The following is a 23,206-nucleotide window of genomic DNA, read 5'->3' on the forward strand; positions in this document are numbered from 1 at the left end:
GATATCTGCTACCAATGCAGAACCTGTCCCAGTTGGACGCCTGCTCTAGGCAAGACTGCTGATCTAGGAGTAAGAGCACTTTTGTTTGTAGGCGTCTAGGCCAATCCTATAACAAGCTGCAATTGTCGGCCCAACCCTCCCGGCTCACAACAGGACCTCATCAAAACCCCAAACTGTAAAAGGTGATTTGTGGCAGCCTTTACGCATGGACTCAAGAGTGCGACATCTCAGGGGAGTCGTGGTTAAACAGAGATTACCCTTTTTTCACATTAGCAACAAGTCTCGTTCACATACAGGCAATGAAGGAGATGCAGTAAAGTTTTCAATAGGTTTTATTAACAAGACTGCAATCTACTGTAAATTGCATGGGCTGCAATGAGTAGGATAATGAACAATGCAAGAAACAATTGTAAAAACAAGTCATGAATACAAAGACCCCCCACCATCTTGCAGTAACATAAGGTGTAAAATAAGCACTAATACCCTAGCATAATGAACCTAATCTCTAACCTAAAGAGAGCTAGGTACCTTGGAATGAGGTCTCTAGAACAGACTCTGTGGGGGACACAAAGGCTGGGTCTGTGTCAAGGTGACATGTAGCATATATAGTGTTTGATGGCATCAGGTAGGAATCCCTCTGATAATCTTGTCTGTGTGAGATGTATTTACACAGATCTTGTAAGACCCCTGATGCAGGTATGTTCCCAAATAGATAAGAAGACATGCTTCAGGTGGCAATTTATATAAAACAATTCCCTGAAAAGGTACAGTATGTTACTGTCCCACGAAAGTGTGAAACTACATGATGTGAATACACCTACATATATCATTTATCTTTGATGATGATAGTGATGCCTTCACAGAGTGGCACTGATAACGTGAAACTAAAACATCTTCCTAACTATAAACATAGCAGCCATTTGGGAAGAAATAATTAAATAAATGTGCTAAAACAGAGCAAGTTAAGTAGGTTAAAAGCCACTAGGTTACGGGGCACAGGCCTGCAAGCCAGAAGGCTTAGCTAAACTCATGATTCCCATTTAAACTAAATACAATCCACTACAAAACCCTCTGGTTACGCTTATTAGAAAACAGACCTTTGTGTTCATATTCCAGTGATATCTAACTAGGATTAATGGGGGTCATGACGCCTGGACCTCTGCTACCAGTGCTAAACCCACTAGCTATGATTATCAGAAAACAAACCTGTGGTCTGCGCGTTCAGCAAAGCGTAGTACGCCACATACAATACGGGCAATCTAAATAATGACAGCGCTTGGCATTTGAAGCGTTACAGAACTACTAAGCAAGGTGAAGCATAAACAAGCATTGGCAAAGCCAGTAGGTCATGCCTGTGCAAATGCTATTAGTTTTTCCAATAGGTTTTAGCCATGTTGTATACCATAGTGGCTGCTGTTCTGCATGGCTGAAAGTTAGTGGCGTAGAGGAAACTGGTGTAGAGTGTTGTTGATTTATGTGAATTAATGGAAAACGAAAACTGATAAACCACTTTGAAGGACACCGAATTACAGAAAACCAATTTTAAGGAAAGACATTTTTAAGGAAATAAAAAAAAAAAAGGAAACCTTTTAAAGAAAAGATAATTTTAAGGAAAAATCTGAAATTACATTTAACTTAGGTGGAATTTAGGGCTACTGTGGGGTTTATGGGTTCAGGGATGGGTAATGTTCAGGGAAAGGAGGGCCTTTTAGGAGTCAGGAATAATTGCCATAAGGGCATAGAAAGGGTTTTAAAAGGTTCATATAAGTGATGTGTATGTTTTTTATTTGTTATGTTTCAGGGATAGGTGGAGTGTAAGGGTGTTGAGGGATTTTAGGGTTCATGGATGGGCAGAGTTTAGTGTTGGTTAGGGTTTTTAAGGTTCAATTTTGGGTCACAGCTGTGGTGGTGAATAGGTTTTAGGATTCAGAAAGGCGTGGGGTTTAGGAGTGGTGAGCTGTTGTTATTACGGTCCAGGGATAGTTGGAGTGTAGGGGTGTTGATGCTTTTTTAGGGTTCATAGATGGGTGGAGTTTAGGATTGGTGAGTGTTTTTGAGTTTCAGTGACTGGTACAGGTCAGGGATGGGTAAGAGTTTTTGGGTTCCGGAAGGAGTGGAGTTTGGGGTAGGGAGGGTGGAGTTTAGATGCAGAAAAAGGTTTTTAAGTTTCAGAGATGAGAAGTTTGGGGTGAGGAGTTCTTCTGGGTGGTGGATGGTTGTAGTTAAAGAGTGGTGATGGTTTTTTAAGGTTCAGGGGTTGGGTGGAGTTTGGGTGTGCTGAAGTGTTTTTAAGGAGTATGGGATAGGTGGGATTTAGGTGTAGAAACTGGTTTTTAGAGCTCAGGAATGGGTGGAGTTGTGGGTCATGAGTGATTTTATGGTTTATGGGAGGGTGGATTTTTGGGGTAGAAAGGGCTTTTAGGCTTGACTGGGGGAGTACAAGTTATGTCTTGAGGTGTTTTTGGGGGCAGGGATTGATTGTGTTTAGGGGTTGTGAGTGGTCAGTGATGGACGGTGTCGATGGGTAGTGATGGATCAGTGAATTAAAAGTATCCAAAGTAATTGTTTGACGATGTAAAAAATATAAATATGAAATACTGTCCAATGAAGTAAAGCACTACACTAACCATCTGCAAAACAGCTGTTTACTGCAAGTAAAACATGCAACCATTACATTTATCCATAAATGTTAAGCATTCAAAAGCCAATTTCAACCAAAAAGAAATTCTTTGAATTGGTTTCCATGAAAACGTAATTATTCTGAATTTCAATTAAACAGTTTAGAATAAAAGGTTTCTCAGTAATGATATTCCACGGAAACGTTTTTTCTTTGAAATCGCATACACCCGTAGAATGGAATGGCGAAGAGTGGAGTGACAGAGTGTAGAGTCGCATAGAGTAACTTACACTGTAGTGGCATAGTGGACTTATGGAGAGTGCATTGGCAGAGAGTATTGCAGAGTATAGTGATGTAGAGTACAGTGGCATTGAGTACTTAGTTTTTTAATTCAGTGTACAATGCAGCTGCGTAGATTAGAGTAGTGCACAGTATAGTGGCACATTGTGCAGTGGCGTAGAGTACAGTGCAGTGTCGTAGAGGTGTAGTAGTGCAGAGTTCAGTGGTAGAGAGTGCAATGTTGTAGAGTGTCAAAGTGCAGTAGTGTAGAGTGCCATAAAGCACAGTGGTGAATAGTGCAGCAACAGTGCAGTTGGATAGAGTGCAGTGGCATAGAGTAAATTGTTTCAGAGTAGAGTGAAAGGGCATAGTGTGGAGTGGTACAGGGTACAGTGCACTTGCATAGAGTGGCATCGAGTGTAATGGCATAGAGTAAAGTGGTGGAGAGTGCAGTGGCATAGTTCAGTGGTGCATGGTAGATTAGAATGGTGTACAGTGGATTGGCATGGAGTGCTAGGGCATAGAGTTGAGTGTTAGAGTGGATTGGTGCAGAGTGTATTGGCATAGAGTGCAGAGTGGCATAGAGTACAGAGTTTTAGATTGGAGTTGTGCGGAGTAGATTGGTGTGGCTTACACTGGAGTGGTGAGAAGTGGCGAAGAGTGCATTGGCATGGAATAATATGGTAATATTCACACCAGGGCACACCACAGCGGTCCATACTATTCTTGGTTGTTGGAGACAACAGTTCAATATAAGTATGAAGTGGTAATCCTTTAGTTTTCCTTCTAATAATTCATGAAGAGGACAAACACCATAAGTCCAAAGATGCAACATCAATGATTCTTTATTGATCCTTGTAATAGTTTATGAAGAGAACAGAAATCATCAGTCCATATATGCTCCAGCCAACACGGGTTTCGTCTACAAGACTTTTTCAAGGCTGTAAGATGTGAATGCAAAACATAACATATGTATTCTAAATTATATGCAAACTATCATGAACAAGAATTGTTAAAAAAACATAAAACCAAGAAACCATTACAAGAGACTCCAAGTACATAACATCTGGATATGTGATAAATTACAACAAATTAAAATTATAAGATATGTTCGCAAGCAAATATAAATCTCAGACGGTGTATCATAAGGCCAATGACACCAGAAACCACCTGTGACCACAAATCCAAAGAATAATGTAGAAAGTGTGAAAGAAAGACCCACTCCAAAAACAGATACACCAGAGATGTACATGACTAGAATTAATGCAAAGAACAAATAGCATAAAGATAGTAGACTAATAAGGAAACATACCTCAAAATTGGACATAAACCGAACGTACTATGAAAAAATGTAGCCGCAATGCCGCTATAAGAACAAAGCATGAAATATGCCTCTTGGAAAAGTATTGTGTATAATTTGTTTCTAGATATCCCTCTCACGGATGTTGCATCTTTGGACTTAAGGGGTTTGTCCTCTTCATGAATTATTAGAAGAAAAACTAAAGGATTACCACTTCATACTTATATTGAACTGTTGTCTCCAACAACCAAGAATAGTATGGACCATTATGGTGTGCCCTAGTGTGAATATTATGTTTCAGTGTGTCTTTTGATTTTCAATTGACACCGTTGCATTCTTGGTGGCAGTTAGCTCACTAGTGTTGGCACCCGCTGGAGTCCCATGTGGACTAATACATGTTACTTGCTGCAGCAGACTTTACCGATTTAATTTTGGAGGTGCTAACCTATTACACAACCACCTTTTTGTTGTTTCAATAGAATAGCATGGTATAGAGTAGCATAGAGTGAAGTGGCATGGAGTAGTGCAGGAAAGAGTGGAGTATTCATGGTGTGGTAGCACACTGCCATTACGGTCAACACACTTTCAATTGAAATGACCATTACATTTGAACAGACATCCAGTTTTACAAAAAGAAAACTATACAGTACACAGACAAAAATGTGTGGAGATTGCATCACCTCGTTTAATTACCTGTTTGTTTCCAGCACATTTCAAAATAACAAAAATGTGTCTCATTTGTGTTCATAATTATGATATATTCTGAAATACTTACACAGTTCATTTAAATGTCAGGTGCTAGTAAAAAAATCTTTCCCACCCAGTATCCAGGAAGATGGTCCTATAAATCCTCTAATTTTGAAGACCAAAAAAGAAAAGTAAACAAGCGTCCTTCGAAGACGGCGCCTGATATTTGAATGCTGAGCAGATATGGTGAGATGAGATTGAGAACAAGATTTACAAGTTTGTTTACAGAGAGGGAGCGCTAGGAAGGATACTGTAAGGTTTGAGCAGGACAAGGTGCAAAATCAACCTGTATAACCTAAAAAATAAACCCAGCAGATTAGAAAGCAAGAAAATGTAAGTTACAAACCATAAAGCCAATGGCAAGCAACGGTTAGAATGCATTGCTAGGTTGGCTTTCTGAATGTCTTAACGTTGTCTTTAGCAAGCCAGACAGCTGCACCTCAGTAAGCTGTGACCTGAAAAGAACATGTTTGTGTATTGAATGAGGAAAAAACTATATATTCGCTTGTATCACATTTTGAGGTTGGCAGGGCTTGAAGCACGGGTATTTTTTCAGGCACTGGTGAAAGTATAATTGCTAGTATACCCTTTGTTGCCTGTACTCCAGCTACCCTGCATGAGCAAAGGGGTGGGTAGGTTGGTTTAAGTAGGAGCAAAGGAAGTGCGTAACTGTGTGCCTTTTCCTTTTCCGTGTTGGAAAAAAAATAAAAAAAGGTGCAATAATTCTGGTCCAAATTCCTTTCTAGTAAGACAGCTATCATGTAATATATATATTTTTTTTTAAATAACCACAATTTGAAGGGTTAGGGCATTATTTTACATATATTTCCGGAAATATGAGTTCAAAGAGGCTGCAAGTGAATGGGACAATGCATAAAATAGGGTAACTTGCACAGATCGCACCCTTAAGCATGCTGATTAACAATAATTATGTGGTGTGGGACGTGCACCACACATAGGCCTTTGTAAGTAAAGACCACTCCGCCAATAAGACTGCAGATACTGTGTCAGTCCGTGTCCTCACCACCCTGAAATACATTGGACTGAAATAATAATTTGGAGGGATCGGGTCATCATATGAAAAAAAGAATTGTAAAATGCTGTTCAGTTCCTGTAGATAGTATATTTAGTGATTTCAGGCATGAGGGTTCAACCAATGCAGTTGGCATTTTTGCCACCTGTCAATCTACATATTTTAAAGCTGGCCAATAAGGGTAGAGTGGAGGTTTCATTGCATTGGTTCCTCAAGCTCAACTTTATAATGGCATTAAGGAACACTTTCATGCACAGATGAACACATATATTCCACATATATATATGTATTGTTATAATGGGTACTACAACCATGTTTACCATGAAGCAAATAATTAAAATCAAATTAAATACAGTAGAAAAGCTTTGTCCTTTTATAGAATAAATAATCATGAATTTAGCTTTTAAACCCAAATCTGTGTTGAGCTTGGTTTCTAACTGTGTGCCCCGCCTATATCCCTTCTCTGAGTGTTCTTGGTTTCTCTGCCACTAATTCTTTGTATGTTTGAAAATGCAAAACCTATTGGCGTTTACAATTTGTGTTGTCTTTGTGCAGGATTAGTGGAGTTACAATAGGCTACTTGCCCATATGATCTATTGTTTGTTTCATACTGGTCCTATAAATTTAGATTACCTATCCAGTAGATTCATAGTCTTTCTTTAGGTATGTGGGGGCATGGCCAAGCCACTGACTCTGAAGCTCCTGTGGAGGCTCCTTACACTTGGGCAGGAGAGTGCACCCAGAGGCAGACGAATGGCAGGAAAGGAGCGGTGAGGAGTGGGGGACGACCATAGGGGAGCACCGTGGCTGCAGATTTTGTGGTGCGCGGGTGCTGCTGTTGCTGATGCCTGTTCCCACAGGCCTATGCTCCTCCAAGGCCCCAAGGTGACGGGGCCTCGTGCGAGCCTGAGGGGCTGGGCCACCCGCTGGTGTGGGTTTGCCGGGGGCAGCTGGTTGACTGCCCCTCCTCCCTCCGCCCCAAGCCCAGGGCAACACTGGAGAAGTGTTCCAGACCCTCTCCCCCAGACCTTTGCTGTGGCGGTGCGGCCTAGAGCGGCCCTCTCTGCAGCCTTGGAGACGCCCGCAGGGGCTCCCGGAGACCTGTCCGCTTTATGGGGGAGCGGGCCTGGCTGTCTTCGTGAGGACCAGCACCCCCTGTCAGGAACCTTCAAGGTGCCTTCTGCGTTATCTGTCAGCATCCCCAGGGATTAGGGTTAAATCCTATCTCTGTTCTTGGTTAAACCTTCATGTTTCTAAGTAAACATAATGTGCTGTGTTACTTAATTGATTTTATCAATGCTTGTTTACCAATGCTTGTTTGCTAATGTGAGCAGGTGAATTGGGTGTGGTGTAGACCTGTGCTTCTAATTGGGTGTGGTGACTCATCCACATGTGGAAACTCAACTGCTTTGCTGATTGGCTATAAATAGCAGAGTGAAGCGTGCCTCCCTGCTTGGCTTTGTTTTGCTTCCTGATCTCAGCATATGGTTTAGCAGTCCAGCACCTGCTGTCATCCTCGTATTCAGGACTTCTGAGGCAATTCTTTTCTTTGTTCCTGTATCAGCTGACACCAGGCATTCCTCCAGCACTCCGGAAAAGACTGCAGCTAAGTGACTAGTATTCTCCAGGGAGTTTGTTCTTTGAGTGCCACGCCTTCCTAGAACAGCTGGTGTATTTCAGACCTCATATTTTGGAAGAGTGCTTATCTTGAAGAGACAAAGGCATTTCTGAACATTCTACATTATTATTGTAGTTAATAGCCTAAATGTGCTTCAGGAAATCTGCTTGAGCTCAAGTACTACAAAAAGTGACAATTTTAAAAGAGCATTTACCTGACTTTTCTTTCTCTAATAGCATAACTCTTGGATTTAAACTGTGTCATTCATGTCTGTGTTTCAGGTTTGAGGAATTTTCTTTTGAAGGGTTTTTCACACACACACAGTGAATCCAAATCAAACTGTGCCACCCTAACTGTTTAAACCCAGAGTGGACATTTGTATTTCTTGGATTGTTTTTGTTCCTTTTAGTTTAACTTTATGCATGCAGGAAAGTTATACGTGATATAATTAATGCCCTTGTTTGTCTTTCTTGTGCATGATAAGTGCAACCACAGTTCTAATTGTAGTGTGCAACAGTGAATCTTTGTGAAGCTAGCCCTAGTGTCGCACTACTTATTGTTTATGGTATTCAGTTTGGGTTTTTGGTAATGCAGTGTTAGTAATTGTGCCAACAGTTATTATTATCCAAGAAAAGTGCTGGAGCATTACATTGTTCTGTTACCGCTCCCGTGCCCATATCAGAAAGAGAGATTCGGTTTCAAGGAAGTTGAGTGCACTAACTCTACTATCACTCTGTCAACTACGACCTGCCCCCCAAAGATACAGGGTGCCTGGCTGGACCGGCAAGACATGGCAGTATTTTGTCTTTTCTCTTCCACTCCCCCTTTCCTTTTGGGACACCTGCCGGGGTTTCTGTGTCCACCAGGACGAGCCGAGATGTGTTCCAGGAGGTAAGGGGGTATACCATTGCCCCTGCAGACATCCTGCTTTTCAGGTGAGTGGCCCGTCTCAACACCCCCCCCCCCCCCCCTCTCTTTGCTATTCAGTTGGGCTACCAGTGGGGTCACACCCCAGTCTGCACGGGGCTCTTAATTTTTTGATGTTGTCTACCTGGCAAAGGTTCCATTAGCGGGGACCTCAGTTGGGGCCCCACATTCCTGAACGGTCCGTGCTGGTCGTATGACCGGCACCACGTTGTGGACCTGTCTCCATTTGCATGGGTGATTGGGGTTGCCTGCCTGGTGGCCTAGGTGCAGATGGCTGGACCCGTGGCTACTGCCTGGATCACTCCCCTCTCCCTCAATGAGGTGCAGGGATTTCCCCGATGATTCTTGGTGTACTCCTGGACTGGCAGTGGCTGAGGGGAGTCCCTGGGTGTCCATGGGCCGAGGTGACCCCAAGCAACGGAAACGTCCCTTTGAGGAGAGGCCTCAGGAAGACATGGCTGTCACCCCGGCGAGGAAATCGGATGACATCCGGAGTGGTCAGATGAGAGATCAGACATCAGGAGCAGAGGAAATAGTGACAGAGCTGAGTGCCAGATTTCGTGCCATTGATAATAGATTCTACTTTCTGATCACCAGTCTTGGTAACATGCGCAGTAGGTTGGACAAAAACCAATCTGCCTGGATGGAGAAGAGGGTCGAATCTCTACCATTGAGGACGATACAGCAACGCTCAGAAAATGCCTTGAGAAGGTTGAGGGGAGGTTAAAGAATGAGGATTTGGAGGGCAGAGGGCGCCGTAACAATTTGCGTATAGCTGGTAATGCTGGTCGGCTAAATTTGTTTGTAGAGAACCTGCTGGTGGAGTTACTAGGGTGCCAAGGCTTCACCTCAACCTTTGTGGTGGAGAGGGCACATCGTACTTTGGGCCCTAGGCCTGAGCACCTGCCCACTTGATAATTGCTCACCTATTGAATTATAGACCCTGCGCCACTTCCCTCCAACGTGCCAGAGAGAAACTCCCATTACAGTATCATGGACCAGTCGTGCCCCTCTACCCCAATTTCATGCCTACGGTGCAGGAAGCCCGGCAGAAATTCTCTAGAAATCAAGGCCACGATCCATTGTCTTGGCGTATGCTATGGCATGATATTTCCAGCTAGGTTAAGAGTGGAGGTGAACAGCCAATCACGATACTTTGATAACCCTAGCGATGCCATGAGGTTCTGCAAGCAACATCCTCGGTTGGGCGGATCACCCCGCGGATCCCTGTGGGGGCATGATGATCTGGATGCAAGGCCTGCTTCGAGCATGGAACTGTTTGCCCTGAACCAGATGAGACGGCCTGGACTGTGACCCCTGCCATGTTTGCATAAACAATGTTTCCCCCATTGATTATATGATAGTTGCTGTTTTGCCGCTGTACTGTTTATCACTCCGGTTCCTTCTTTAAACGAGATTGACCTCTCCTATACTACACTGTCAATCCCAATAGCAGCTGGGAGTACTCCATGGCTGTGTTGTCATGCTCCCAAGGTTGATAGCAAGCTATTTGTTCTTCTATTATAATGGTTTTTGTTTAGGGTTTTTGTGTGTTTCGCTAGGCATTTTTACGCTAGGTGTGGGAGGCGGGAGGATTGTTTCACACAAATGGATTGTGTGATGTAATGTTGTTCTGTTATGCAATGCAGTTTCTATACATGCTTACCCTACGTCCATATGGCTGCACAGGTCTTGCGCGCTGGGGTGCATGCGCCCGTGACAAAAAAACCTGTCGGCCTTGCATTCCTTTCCTGGAACATACGCAGTCTCAATCCCCGGAAAGGTAAAATGGTGCTGCAGTACTTCCGCAGGCACGTGGTGCAGATTGCTTTCCTACAAAAGATACATCTTCTAGCTGGCACAGTGCCCTCCTTTGGAGCCATGTGTGGCCAACATCAATACTATGCTAGTTTCAGCTCCGACTCTCGGGAGGGGGGGGGGGGTGTATCTTGATTCATAAAACGGTACCGTTTAGGCCACTATCAACCCTGGTGGATGGCAGTGGCAGATATGTGATGTTTGTGGGGCTTTTGATTAACCGTAAGGTCCTACTTGTAAATGTGTACGCTCCTGAATTTTTTCAGGATATCCATTAGCACATCTATCGCTTTGATATAGATCATATCCTTGTGGATGTGGACTTTAATTTGGTGGTGGACCATGCATTGGACACCACCTCTCGTGCCCCGACATCCAAGCCTCGCTCCCTTAGGGCTTTGAATGATCTCTGCAACACCTTTGCTTAATATGACCCTTGGCGACTGTTTGGCACTGGCACGTTGGCCTACGCCTTTCATTCATCACCCTATGGAACCTGGTCACATATTGACTATTGGCTCTTGATGGGCGCTACTGTGCAGTGGGTTACAGATGTCACGCACCTCCCGCGGACATTATCTGACCATTCCCCGGTACTGCTTGCACTTTCGATACCCGTGGCTTGTGGGGCCAGGAAATTTTGGAGGTTCCTGGACATGGCGTTGTTTAATGCTCTGTCCTGTGCAACCTGGAGGTCGACTTAATTAAAATAAACAATGGCTCGGTGGGTACTTCGGCGGTATTGTGGGATTCCTTTAAGGCCTATATCTGAGGCATCTGCATTACCACACACTCTGGTGTCCTGAGAGAAATACATTGTGATCTAGCGCGGGTGGAGGAACAGCTTGTCTATATTGACTGTGAAATTGAGGCTGCCGATATTGCCCCTCAACTGGGTCATCCTAAGGCTTTGCTCAATGAGTTTAACGCATTGGCAGCATGGGAGGTTCACTATGTGGGCAAGTATACAACGGCCCATAGATATGAAGAGGGGGACAGACCTGGAAGACTGCTGGCCAGACTGATCCTTCCTCCATATCTTGCATCCCATATACTTAAAACTAAAAGGCCTGACAGCAGTGTTGCCGTCAGTACCGCTGAGATCCAGGTAGAGCTTCTCAAGTATTATTCCACGCTCTATAGAACACAGGCAGGGCCGCCAGATCCCGCTTTACAGGACTATGTAGATGACATCGCTAGCGTCTGGTTAACATCCACCCAGCAACAGTTCCTTAGTGAACCCTCCTCTACTGAGGTGGTGTTGCAGGCGATAGATTCGCTTGATGGGACACATGCCCCAGGGTTGGATGGGTTTGCTGAAGTGTTTTACAAGAAATACAAGGATATTATAAAGCTCTCATCTAGTATTGGTGTATGCTGAGGCTCCGGAGGCTGGGGCTCTCCCTGCATCTATGAGAGAGGCGGTTATTGCCCTTTTGCCAAAACATGGCAAAAACCCTGTATATTGGGGGTCATATCTCCCCGTCTCTCTGATAAATTTTGACAATAAGATCCTGGCTAAAATGATTGTTACCCACCTCTCCCTCTTGTTGGATATGATTATCTTCCCCCGCTCAGTCTGGCTTTGTTCCGCACCGCTCTACCTTTTATCAATCTTCGCACTGTCTTTTTGTTGATGAACAGAGTGTCCCCAGAGGTTCTGGTGGCGATCGCCTTATTAGATACGAAAAGGCTTTAGATTCACTTGAATGGCCATTTTTACATGCTGTTCTTAGTAAGCTCAGGTTCCCCCGAGGCTACACCAAACTTATTTCCTTGCTGTACTCACATCCCACAGTAGCCATATGGCTTAATGGTGAGTTGTCCTCATTTTTCCCCATAACACTCAGCACACAATAGGGGCTCCCTTTGTCACCTCTGCTCTTTAATCTGGCAATGGACCCCCTGGTACGCCACTTACGTGAGTGACATTTCCACAGGGGACTGGAATGGTCTAGAGGACCGCTCCTGGAGTTGCTTTATGTGGATGACATCATGCTATTTGTCCGCCGTCCAGATACGAACCTGGCACCAGTATTGACAGAGGTGACTCGCTTTGGAGGGTTTTCTGGGCTACATATAAATTGGAGCAAGTTGGAGCTGTTTCCACTGACTGACATTACTCGTTCACCTGAGACATTAATTTCCTTGATGCTGGTGCCCTGACTCGGCAAAATATTTAGCTATTCATTTGCACAGGGACAAGAAACAGGTGCTACGGCTAAATTAGGGACGTGCGGTGGAGAGATTCACTGCATAGGTGGGTAGATGGGTGAAGCTGCCGCTCTCTATAGCGGGCCAGATATCGCTCATAAAAATGCTGGCTCTCCCACAATTTCTGTATCTATGTCTAAATATTCCAATCCAGCTCACAAATGTTTTTTTTTGGTACACTTCGTAGCTTGGTCATTCGACTGGTATGGGCAGATAAACATCCGCGCATTCGATGGGAAATCCTCACTCTCCCAAATGAGCGAGGTGGGTTTGTGTTCCTCCACTTCCAGCTTTACTATTTGGTGGCGCAGTGTCAGTACACGTACCACTGGTATCATCCTGATGCCCGCCTTCATTACTCTATCCCGGAGCGGGACCTGTCAGATCCTGTCCCACTGAGTGTCCTTTTGCCCCGGAGGTGTTCCACTACATCGCAGAGATATTCTCTTTCTACAAATAGCTGGGCATGGAGCAATCTGGCTCGTTCGCTTCAGTAAGATACATTGTTATCCCCAGCATTGACCCTGATTAATAATCCATTTCTACCCATCACACAGGAGGCGCTGGTGCAGCGTACATTGCGTGCTTCTCAACTTCACACTTTCGGTGATGATTTCACGGATAACCACATAGTTCGGTGGCATGTGTAGCTGCAGATACACATGCTGTGCATAGTCCGCCGTCTGGTGTTGGGTCGGAGTGTTACAAGTTGTTTTTCTTCGAAGAAGTATTTTCGAGTCACGAGACCGAGGGACTCCTCCTCCTTTGTTTCCATTGCGCATGGGCGTCGACTCCATCTTCGATTGTTTTTTTTCCGCCATCGGGTTCGGACGTGTTCCTTTTCGCTCCGGGTTTCGGGACGGAAAGATAGTCAAAACTTCGGAAAACTGCGTCGGTATTGTTTCGTTCGGTATCAGGTTAGATAGAATCGACACCGAATCGTAAAGAGCTCCGGTAGCCCTTCGGGGTAACTTCGACCCCCCGTTGGGGCCTGGTCGGCCCGACCGCGTGTAACATCGACACCGATGGAACGGACCCCGTTCCGATTCTGTCCTAAATGCCACAGCAAATACCCATATACAGACCAACATTTGGTCTGTAACTTGTGCCTGTCGCCCGAGCACAAGGAAGAAACGTGTGAGGCCTGTTGTGCGTTTCGGTCCCGAAAGACGCTCCGTGACCGAAGAGCCAGAAGGTTGCAAATGGCGTCCACGCCGACAGGACAACGAGGGTTCGAGGAACAAGGAGAAGAAGAGGAAGCCTTCTCCATCCATGAATCGGACTCGGAGGAATTCAACGTCGAAGAAACCGTGAGTAAGACGTCGAAACAAGCACCACACGGGAAAACAGACAAGGCCCAGGGGACGCCACTGCCAACAGGCCATGGCTCAACCCATAAAATAGGTGACCGTCCATCGGCACCGAAAAAGGGCGAACCGGTGCCGAGATCGTCCGACTCGGGTCGAGACACAGGCACGCAGCAATCTCGGGACCGAGAAAGTGCTGCCGAAAAGGGTCGACGCTGAGACAGCGGAACCGAAGCTGCTCGACGCAGAGACAGCGGCACCGAGGATGATCGACGCCGAGAAGGCTCGACTACAAAAAAGAGAAAATTCTCCTCGGAGCCGAAAACAAGCAAAGACACAGTTTCGGTGCCAAAACGCCCAGCAACCGAACCGACTGCCAGCTCGTATTCAGAGGAACAATCACTGTCCTCTCAAATGCGCAAACACAGATTTGAAGAAGAGTTACAAACCACTGACGTAGACCACACCCAGAAGCGGATCTTCATACAGAGTGGGACAGGGAAGATCAGCACTCTTCCCCCAATCAGGAGGAAAAGGAGACTCGAGTTCCAAACACAAGAACAAACACCACAAGCAAAAGTGGTGAAGAAAGTAACTCCACCACCCTCTCCTCCACCTGTAACTCATACATCACCGGCACAAACTCCGTCACATTCACCAGCTCATACCACCATGAGCCAAGATGACCAGGACGCTTGGGACCTATACGACGCCCCAGTATCAGACAATAGTCCTGAGTCGTACCCTACCAAGCCCTCACCACCTGAGGACAGCACAGCGTATGCACAGGTGGTAGCTAGGGCAGCAGAGTTCCATAACGTGTCGTTACACTCAGAACCTGTCGAGGATGACTTCCTTTTCAACACCCTCTCCTCCACCCATAGCACCTATCAAAGCCTGCCTACGCTCCCGGGAATGCTAAGGCACGCAAAACAGATCTTTAAGGAACCTGTCAAAAGCAGAGCGATAACTCCACGGGTGGAGAAAAAATATAAAGCACCGCCCACGGACCCTGCTTTTCTCACATCACAACTGCCACCAGATTCAGTTGTAGTAGGGGCAGCTCGCAAGAGAGCCAACTCGCACACATCCGGCGACGCCCCACCTCCGGACAAAGAGAGCCGCAAGTTCGACGCAGCTGGAAAAAGGGTTGCTGTACAAGCTGCAAACCAGTGGCGCATCTCGAACTCTCAGGCGCTCCTAGCGCGATATGACAGAGCCCATTGGGATGAGATGCAGCATCTCATCGAGCATCTGCCCAAAGAATTACAGAAACGGGCAAAACAAGTAGTTGAGGAGGGACAAAATATCTCTAATAACCAAATACGCTCCTCTATGGATGCAGCGGACACAGCTGCAAGAACAATAAATACCGCAGTAACCATAAGAAGGCACGCATGGTTGCGCACATCCGGGTTTAAACCCGAGATCCAACAGGCAGTGCTCAATATGCCGTTCAACGAACAACAATTGTTTGGACCCGATGTGGACACGGCAATTGAGAAATTGAAAAAGGACACTGACACAGCCAAGGCCATGGGCGCACTCTATTCCCCGCAGGGCAGAGGCACTTTTGGCACATTTCGCAGAACACCCTTCAGAGGGGGGTTTCGGGGTCAAGCCACACAAGCCAGCACCTCACAATCAACACCGTCTACCTACCAGGGACAGTACCAAAGGGGAGGCTTTCGGGGCCAGTACAGAGGGGGACAATTCCCTAGGAACCGGGGAAAATTTCAAGGTCCCAAAACCCCTACAACCAAACAGGGACTCACAAGTCACTCAACCCCTTCACACAACACCAGTGGGGGGAAGACTAAGCCAATTTTACAAAGCTTGGGAGGAGATAACAACAGACAATTGGGTCTTAGCAATTATCCAACATGGTTATTGCATAGAATTTCTCCAAATCCCTCCAAATGTCCCACCAAAAACACAAAACATGTCAAAACAGCATTTAGACCTTCTGGAATTAGAAGTTCAGGCATTACTGCAAAAGGACGCAATAGAACTTGTACCACGTACACAAAGGAACACAGGAGTTTACTCACTGTACTTTCTAATACCAAAAAAGAGACCAAACACTGAGACCAATCTTAGATCTCAGAACACTAAACATCTACATCAAATCGGAACACTTTCACATGGTCACGCTACAAGACGTATTACCACTGCTAAAACAACAAGACTATATGACAACCTTAGATCTAAAGGACGCGTATTTCCACATACCGATACATCCCTCGCACAGGAAATACCTAAGGTTCGTATTCAAGGGAATACATTACCAATTTAAAGTGTTGCCGTTCGGTATAACAACCGCACCAAGAGTATTTACAAAATGCCTAGCAGTAGTAGCTGCACATATCAGAAGGCAGCAAATACACGTGTTCCCCTACCTAGACGATTGGCTAATCAAAACCAACTCCCTAACAAAGTGTTCACACCACACAGAGTATGTCATACAAACCCTCTACAAACTCGGTTTCTCCATCAACTATGCAAAATCACACATTCTGCCGTGCAAAACACAGCAATACTTATGAGCGACAATCAACACAACAAAGGGGATAGCCACTCCAAGTCCACAAAGGGTTCAAAATTTTTACAAGGTTATACAAGCCATGTATCCGACACAAAAAATACATGCAAAGATGGTATTAAAACTCCTAGGCATGATGTCTTCATGCATAGCCATTGTCCCAAATGCAAGACTGCACATGAGGCCCTTACAACAGTGCCTAGCATCGCAATGGTCACAAGCACAGGGTCACCTTCTAGATCTGGTGTTGATAGACCGCCAAACATACATCTCGCTTCTGTGGTGGAACAGTATAAATTTAAACAAAGGGCGGCCTTTCCAAGACCCAGTGCCACAATACGTGATAACAACAGATGCTTCCATGACAGGGTGGGGAGCACACCTCAATCAACACAGCATCCAAGGACAATGGGACGTACATCAAACAAAGTTGCATATAAATCACCTCGAATTGTTAGCAGTATTCCTAGCGTTGAAAGCATTTCAACCCATCATAACCCACAAATACATTCTTGTCAAAACAGACAACATGACAACAATGTATTATCTAAACAAACAGGGGGGAACACACTCGACACAGCTGTGCCTCCTGGCACAAAAGATATGGCAATGGGCGATTCACAACCACATTCGCCTAATAGCACAGTTTATTCCAGGGATCCAGAATCAACTAGCAGACAACCTCTCTCGAGATCACCAACAAGTCCACGAATGGGAGATTCACCCCCAAATTCTAAACACTTACTTCCACATTTGGGGAACACCTCAAATAGACCTATTTGCAACAAAGGAGAACGCAAAATGCCAAAACTTCGCATCCAGGTACCCACACAGGCAGTCTCAAGGCAATGCTCTATGGATAAATTGGTCAGGGATATTTGCATACGCTTTTCCCCCTCTCCCTCTCCTTCCATATCTGGTAAACAAATTGAGTCAAAACGAACTCAAACTCGTACTAATAGCACCAACATGGGCAAGACAACCCTGGTACACAACACTACTAGACATGTCAGTAGTACCCCATGTCAAGCTACCCAACAGGCCAGATCTGCTAACACAACACAAACAACAGATCGGGCATCCAAACCCAGCATCGCTGAATCTAGCAATCTGGCTCCTGAAATCCTAGAATTCGGACATTTAAACCTCACCCAAGAATGTATGGAGGTCATAAAACAGGATAGAAGGCCATCCACTAGACACTGCTATGCAAGTAAATGGAAAAGGTTTGTTTGCTACTGCCATAGTAATCAAGCTCAACCATTACATGCATCTCCAAAGGATGTAGTAGGATACTTACTACATTTGCAGAAATCAAACCTGGCCTTCTCTTCCATAAAGATACACTTCGCGGCAATTTCTGCATACCTGCAGATTACCCATTCAACTTCACTATTTAGGATACCTGTCATTAAAGCGTTTATGGAAGGCCTAAAAAGAATTATACCACCAAGAACACCACCTGTTCCTTCATGGAACCTCAACATCGTCTTAACAAGACTCATGGGTCCACCTTTCGAACCCATGCATTCTTGCGAAATGCAATTCTTAACGTGGAAGGTTGCATTTCTCGTTGCCATTACATCTCTAAGAAGAGTAAGCGAAATTCAAGCGTTTACTATACAGGAACCTTTTATTCAAATACACAAAAATAAGGTAGTTCTAAGAACTAATCCTAAATTTTTACCAAAAGTTATTTCACCGTTCCACTTAAATCAAACAGTAGAACTACCAGTGTTCTTTCCACAGCCAGACTCAGTAGCTGAAAGGGCACTACATATATTAGACATCAGAAGAGCACTAATGTACTACATTGACAGAACAAAACTAATTAGGAAAACAAAACGACTGTTTATTGCATTTCAAAAACCTCATACAGGAAACCCAATATCAAAACAGGGTATAGCCAGATGGATAGTTAAGTGTATCCAAACCTGCTACCTTAAAGCAAAGAGAGAGCTGCCCATTACTCCAAAGGCACACTCAACCAGAAAGAAAGGTGCTACCATGGCCTTCCTAGGAAATATCCCAATGAACGAAATATGTAAGGCAGCCACATGGTCTACGCCTCACACATTTACTAAGCACTACTGTGTAGACGTGCTATCCGCACAACAAGCCACAGTAGGTCAAGCCGTACTAAGAACTTTATTTCAAACTACTTCCACTCCTACAGGCTGAGCCACCGCTTTTGGGGAGAACTGCTTACTAGTCTATGCACAGCATGTGTATCTGCAGCTACACATGCCACCGAACTGAAAATGTCACTTACCCAGTGTACATCTGTTCGTGGCATTAGTCGCTGCAGATTCACATGCGTCCACCCGCCTCCCCGGGAGCCTGTAGCCGTTTGGAAGTAATTTTGTACATTTGTAAATATATTACTTAAACTTTATTTTGTACATACTTATTCATTCCATTGCATGGGCACTATTACTAACATATACAACTCCTACCTCACCCTCTGCGGGGAAAACAATCGAAGATGGAGTCGACGCCCATGCGCAATGGAAACAAAGGAGGAGGAGTCCCTCGGTCTCGTGACTCGAAAAGACTTCTTCGAAGAAAAACAACTTGTAACACTCCGACCCAACATCAGACGGCGGACTATGCACAGCATGTGAATCTGCAGCGACTAATGCCACGAACAGATGTACACTGGGTAAGTGACATTTTCATTTTCATGCACTACAGATACTTGTTTCGCAGGCACCCCACACTTGAAACACTTTGTATTATGCTGTCTACAATGCTTCATGGGAGCACGCTACACTATGTATCCATTGGCACCTGTGGAATTTACACCACTTACCCTGGTTGCTACTGCGGACTCAGGGTGCGCTTGGCATCCAGGCACTATTTAGTTTGTATTAGGGCTCTCCCAGTTCAAGATGCATGGCTAAGGGAATCCTGGGATAGAGAAATGGGTCGTCCACTATCCCAAAAAGTCTGGGAGGCATGCTGTGCGCAGACCAGGTTTGTCTCACCTAATCAACGCCACAAGCTAGTTCACTTCAAATTCCTTTGAAGGGCATACATCACCCCCAGAGAAACCGCTCGAATGGACTCGAGACGCTCTGCTGCTTGCCCCAAGTGCTGTGCTTTGATTGCTGATTTTTCACATATGACCTGGACCCGCCCTAACATTCGCCCCTTTTGGTGTGAGGTATATTACAGATTGTCGGCTATTGTTGTTGTCCTTTGCGACCAGACCCACTCTCGGCCCTTCTTGGCTACACAAATGACTTACCAGAGCCCATAAGATGCCTCACTGCAATATCACTCCTGCTGGCCAAGCACTAGGTTGCAATTCGATGGGGGTCTAAACATGCGCCTAGCGTTCATTCCTGGTTTTGCCAGCCTCGCCTATTGCGACACTAATCGAAAACTCCACCTCACTACAACCTGTGATGTGTAGGCCTAGAGACATTTGGCAGCTGCTGAGGAACTACTTGTTTACATTAGCCACCTCTTCTCCCACATCGCAGTCATCTAATGATGCCAGCTCATGTTGAATTCAGTCCACGCATATCAATCTGTCTGTTTCCGTACTCATTCTTTTGCCTGCCGCTGCTCAATTTTCCTCTGAGTACAAACGATATTATAAATGATTTGTTCTGACGTTCGACAACTTGTATGCAGTACAGTGTCCATGTTTGAACTGCATTACTATGTGTTTGTTCTTTGTGTTTTAAAATGATAAAGTATTAAAAAATACAAAAATAAGTAGGAGTTATAGTGTGTCATCTTCAACATCTTACACTTCTTTTGATGTTGATGGCATGCCATTACCTGTCCATCCATTTGAAGTTGATGTACATTGGCTTATAAATCAAAGGTTTAATGCTCCTGGGACTTGTCCCCCAGCTACTTGGCCAATGCAAAGTTCTCCATCTGAAAAACTTCCATTTCTGATCTATTTAGGCAGAACTGATCTTCTGCTAGCCAAGCCCGTTTTTCTGGCACTAATTGTTTACCGTTCGAGTGATGATGCTTTTTTGAATGTGTTATCGCTGGATTGCCTTATGACAGTGAACACTTGGTTACCTTTGTCAGTTTATTTGAGGAACAATGTGGATATTAAGCAACATTCTGCAGTTAGCATTTAGACAGGTGCCATCAAGAAATCTCTTCCTTCTTATGTGTTCCTTCATGCTCAAGGATAGAGTCCCTGTATACGTATTTTCCGTGTTTTGGGCAATGTTTAATTTCAGAAAGATGACGGTGAAAGGCCAAGGACCTTCTATTGGAAGGTTTAAAAGTCCTGTGTGTTTTTTTTTTTTTTTTTTTTTTTTTTTTTTTTTTTTAAACTTCTGTCTTAAGGATCTGACCTCATGATCGAAGGCTGACCTGACCCTGCACAATGGTGATACATGATTCAATTACTTACCGGTAAACTTCATTACACTGAATACCTTTTCTCATACGTACTAAAATGAGGTGTTTAATCTCTACCTAGGCACCACGTGATGGGTTGATGTTCACAGGTAGTTGAAAAGATGTCCATGCAAAACTCCGACTCGATTAGAACTGAAGTTTTGATTTTGATTTTGATCCTTGATTTGATTTCATGAAGCCTGGTCTCTTGAGTACTGGAATATTTTCACTGCAACTTACAATGCTGGCTGTAGTGTTTTGTGTGTATAAACTCAAAGCGAGTAACTAACCTTGTTCCTATGAATGTTATTGCCTACCAGCTTTAGTTGTTATCTGGACTCTTTTTTTTTTTTTCTCCTGGTACTTTAGATATTTTCTGGGGCAGTTTCTCTTTTTTTGAATATCTTGGTATATTTAGTCATCTGTTCTTTTTTCAAAGTAATATGTTATAACTGAAGTTTTGTCCTTCAGCTGGATAGGGATAGGGGGTAGAGGTGGTGGTACCACCCCTTTATGGAGAGAAGGCTCTTTGTTATACCTGTTAGTACGAGTGACTAAGGAGATCAGTCTGTTTATAGATTTCTTGACAATTTAAAGACCTTGGCATAGGGCAATGTTTGGGAACCTACTTGTCGAACATGGCAGGTAGAAATATCATGTGTACTATCTTTCATTAATTAATATACTCTTTAATGTCAGTTAAGAGTGTGTTCCAACCAGGATCATCTGATCCCTTAGGAAATGCGAGGCAACACTGTAACATAAGGAAAACATCCATGTATTAACAACATGATTACTAGCAAAAGTAAAACCACAAATCATTTGGTGAAAGGGGTAGAAAGTTAGAAATCAAAAAACAATAGCACTGCCTCACCCACCAGTGCAAAGGAAACAGTAACATTGCTAGTTGAGCGGAGGCACTTCTCTGGCAAATTGATAAAAAGAGAAGCCACAATGTTCATCCTGAATCTGGTCAGGGATGCCATCATGTTAGGTTCGAAAAGTCAAAAGAATGTGCAGAAAACATTTATTAGGTTCTGGACGCAGGTGGTGGGCATGATAAATGCGGGGAGTTTGGTGTTGTTCAACTGCAACGTCAGGTGTTTCCTGATTTCCGAATTGCCTATCTGTAAACAAAGCAAACTACAGAGGGATTTAGTGAGGCTTCAGGCAGGCAATGACTGTCTGGTTGGGAGAACTCTTGGGCATACTCTGATGAAATTGTACCTTCCCCTATCCAGAAATCTGACTATGCCAAAAGTAGGCCAGAATCCAAAGATTGTGGCTGTGGTTACAGGAGTCCACATATGGACATTGATCTTGATTCTGGTTGAGTTACTCAAGGTGGGAAGGTTCATTCCTCTGTGGCACCAGGGTCGACCCTCTGGAGTACTCCAAAAATGAAGGCATCTTCTGTGTGAGCATCAAGTGGGTATGCTGCATGTAGAAAACAAAGCATTGTGATTTCTCCGTGCTAGCTAGCTGCTCACAGGTGGTGGTCACGCTCACATTATGGTCACTTCAGGAGCATATGTCCCTGAGGAACAGAACTGCGGTGGATACGGCATTAAGTTGGTAGTCATAAATTCACAGCAAGCTGCTTCTTGTAGAGGATGGGTCTACTGACCTGGTGAATTAAAGAACATTGAGTCACAACTACTGTTGCTGAACCTGCCTGCACAAACAAGCAACTGTTTAATACCTTAGAGCCTTGGGCAGTTTGCAGGTTGCCACAGTTCATGAACGGCCCAAGCCCATTATGGGCTCACAGTTGCATAAGTTTTTGTAAGCGTTGTCAGTCAAAATAAGACTAGCTACAAGGATCTCACTAGCTGTTGCAGGTTACAATAGTGATGCTGGGTGCCTCAGATCATCTGTAGTGACACCGTTGTGATTCTCTACAGGTGTTTGTTCTTAATACATTTATTCCAAATGATGAACTTGTACTACTTACTGCTCTAGCTTCTCTGCATGTTTTCTCTGATCTGATTGATGGGTGTTTGTGCAGCCATATAACGTGACGTCACCTTTCTGGGCATAAATATCAGCACCAACTTGCTTGGGTGAGATCCTAAGCACTCATTACGGAAAAAAAATATGAGGGATGCTATGGAAGGTATTTGTCAGAGCTTTGATGCCGTCTGCCAAATCCCTGCTCAGCGGGAGGTTAACCTGTCAGCAGCTCAAAATGCAGGCACCACCTATGCGTTAACTAATATGAATACACCCATGCCTACCCATCAAAAAGGTAGGTGAGGCAGTTTGGTGCTCCCAAACCATCACATACTCAATTTGAGGCACCATTGCTGTTCTGTGGTGCATACTGTTTAAGAGTACACAATATCTAGTTAATATGTCTTTAAATAAATGCAAAAACAAACTAGAAGAAGACTTAATTCTGGACTTCTTGTAACACTTATTCACAGG

General features: G+C 44.5%; 1 protein-coding gene across 5 annotated transcripts in view; it reads left to right on the forward strand.

Moving 5' to 3' along the window:
• TOR4A (torsin family 4 member A) overlaps positions 1 to 23,206 on the forward strand; it is a 148,132-nt gene that overhangs the window by 115,834 nt on the left and 9,092 nt on the right. The window contains exon 1 of one of the 5 annotated variants that reach the window (XM_069241340.1): positions 5,047 to 5,129. The exons of the other annotated variants lie outside the window; for them this stretch is intronic. Within the exon in view, the coding sequence (XP_069097441.1) occupies positions 5,127 to 5,129 (3 nt within the window). The 5' untranslated portion in view covers positions 5,047 to 5,126. Of the gene's footprint in view, positions 1 to 5,046; positions 5,130 to 23,206 lie in introns of those variants that run through there. 5 annotated transcript variants of the gene reach the window in all.

Source organism: Pleurodeles waltl, chromosome 6, assembly GCF_031143425.1.
Source record: "Pleurodeles waltl isolate 20211129_DDA chromosome 6, aPleWal1.hap1.20221129, whole genome shotgun sequence".
NCBI lineage: Eukaryota > Metazoa > Chordata > Amphibia > Caudata > Salamandridae > Pleurodeles > Pleurodeles waltl.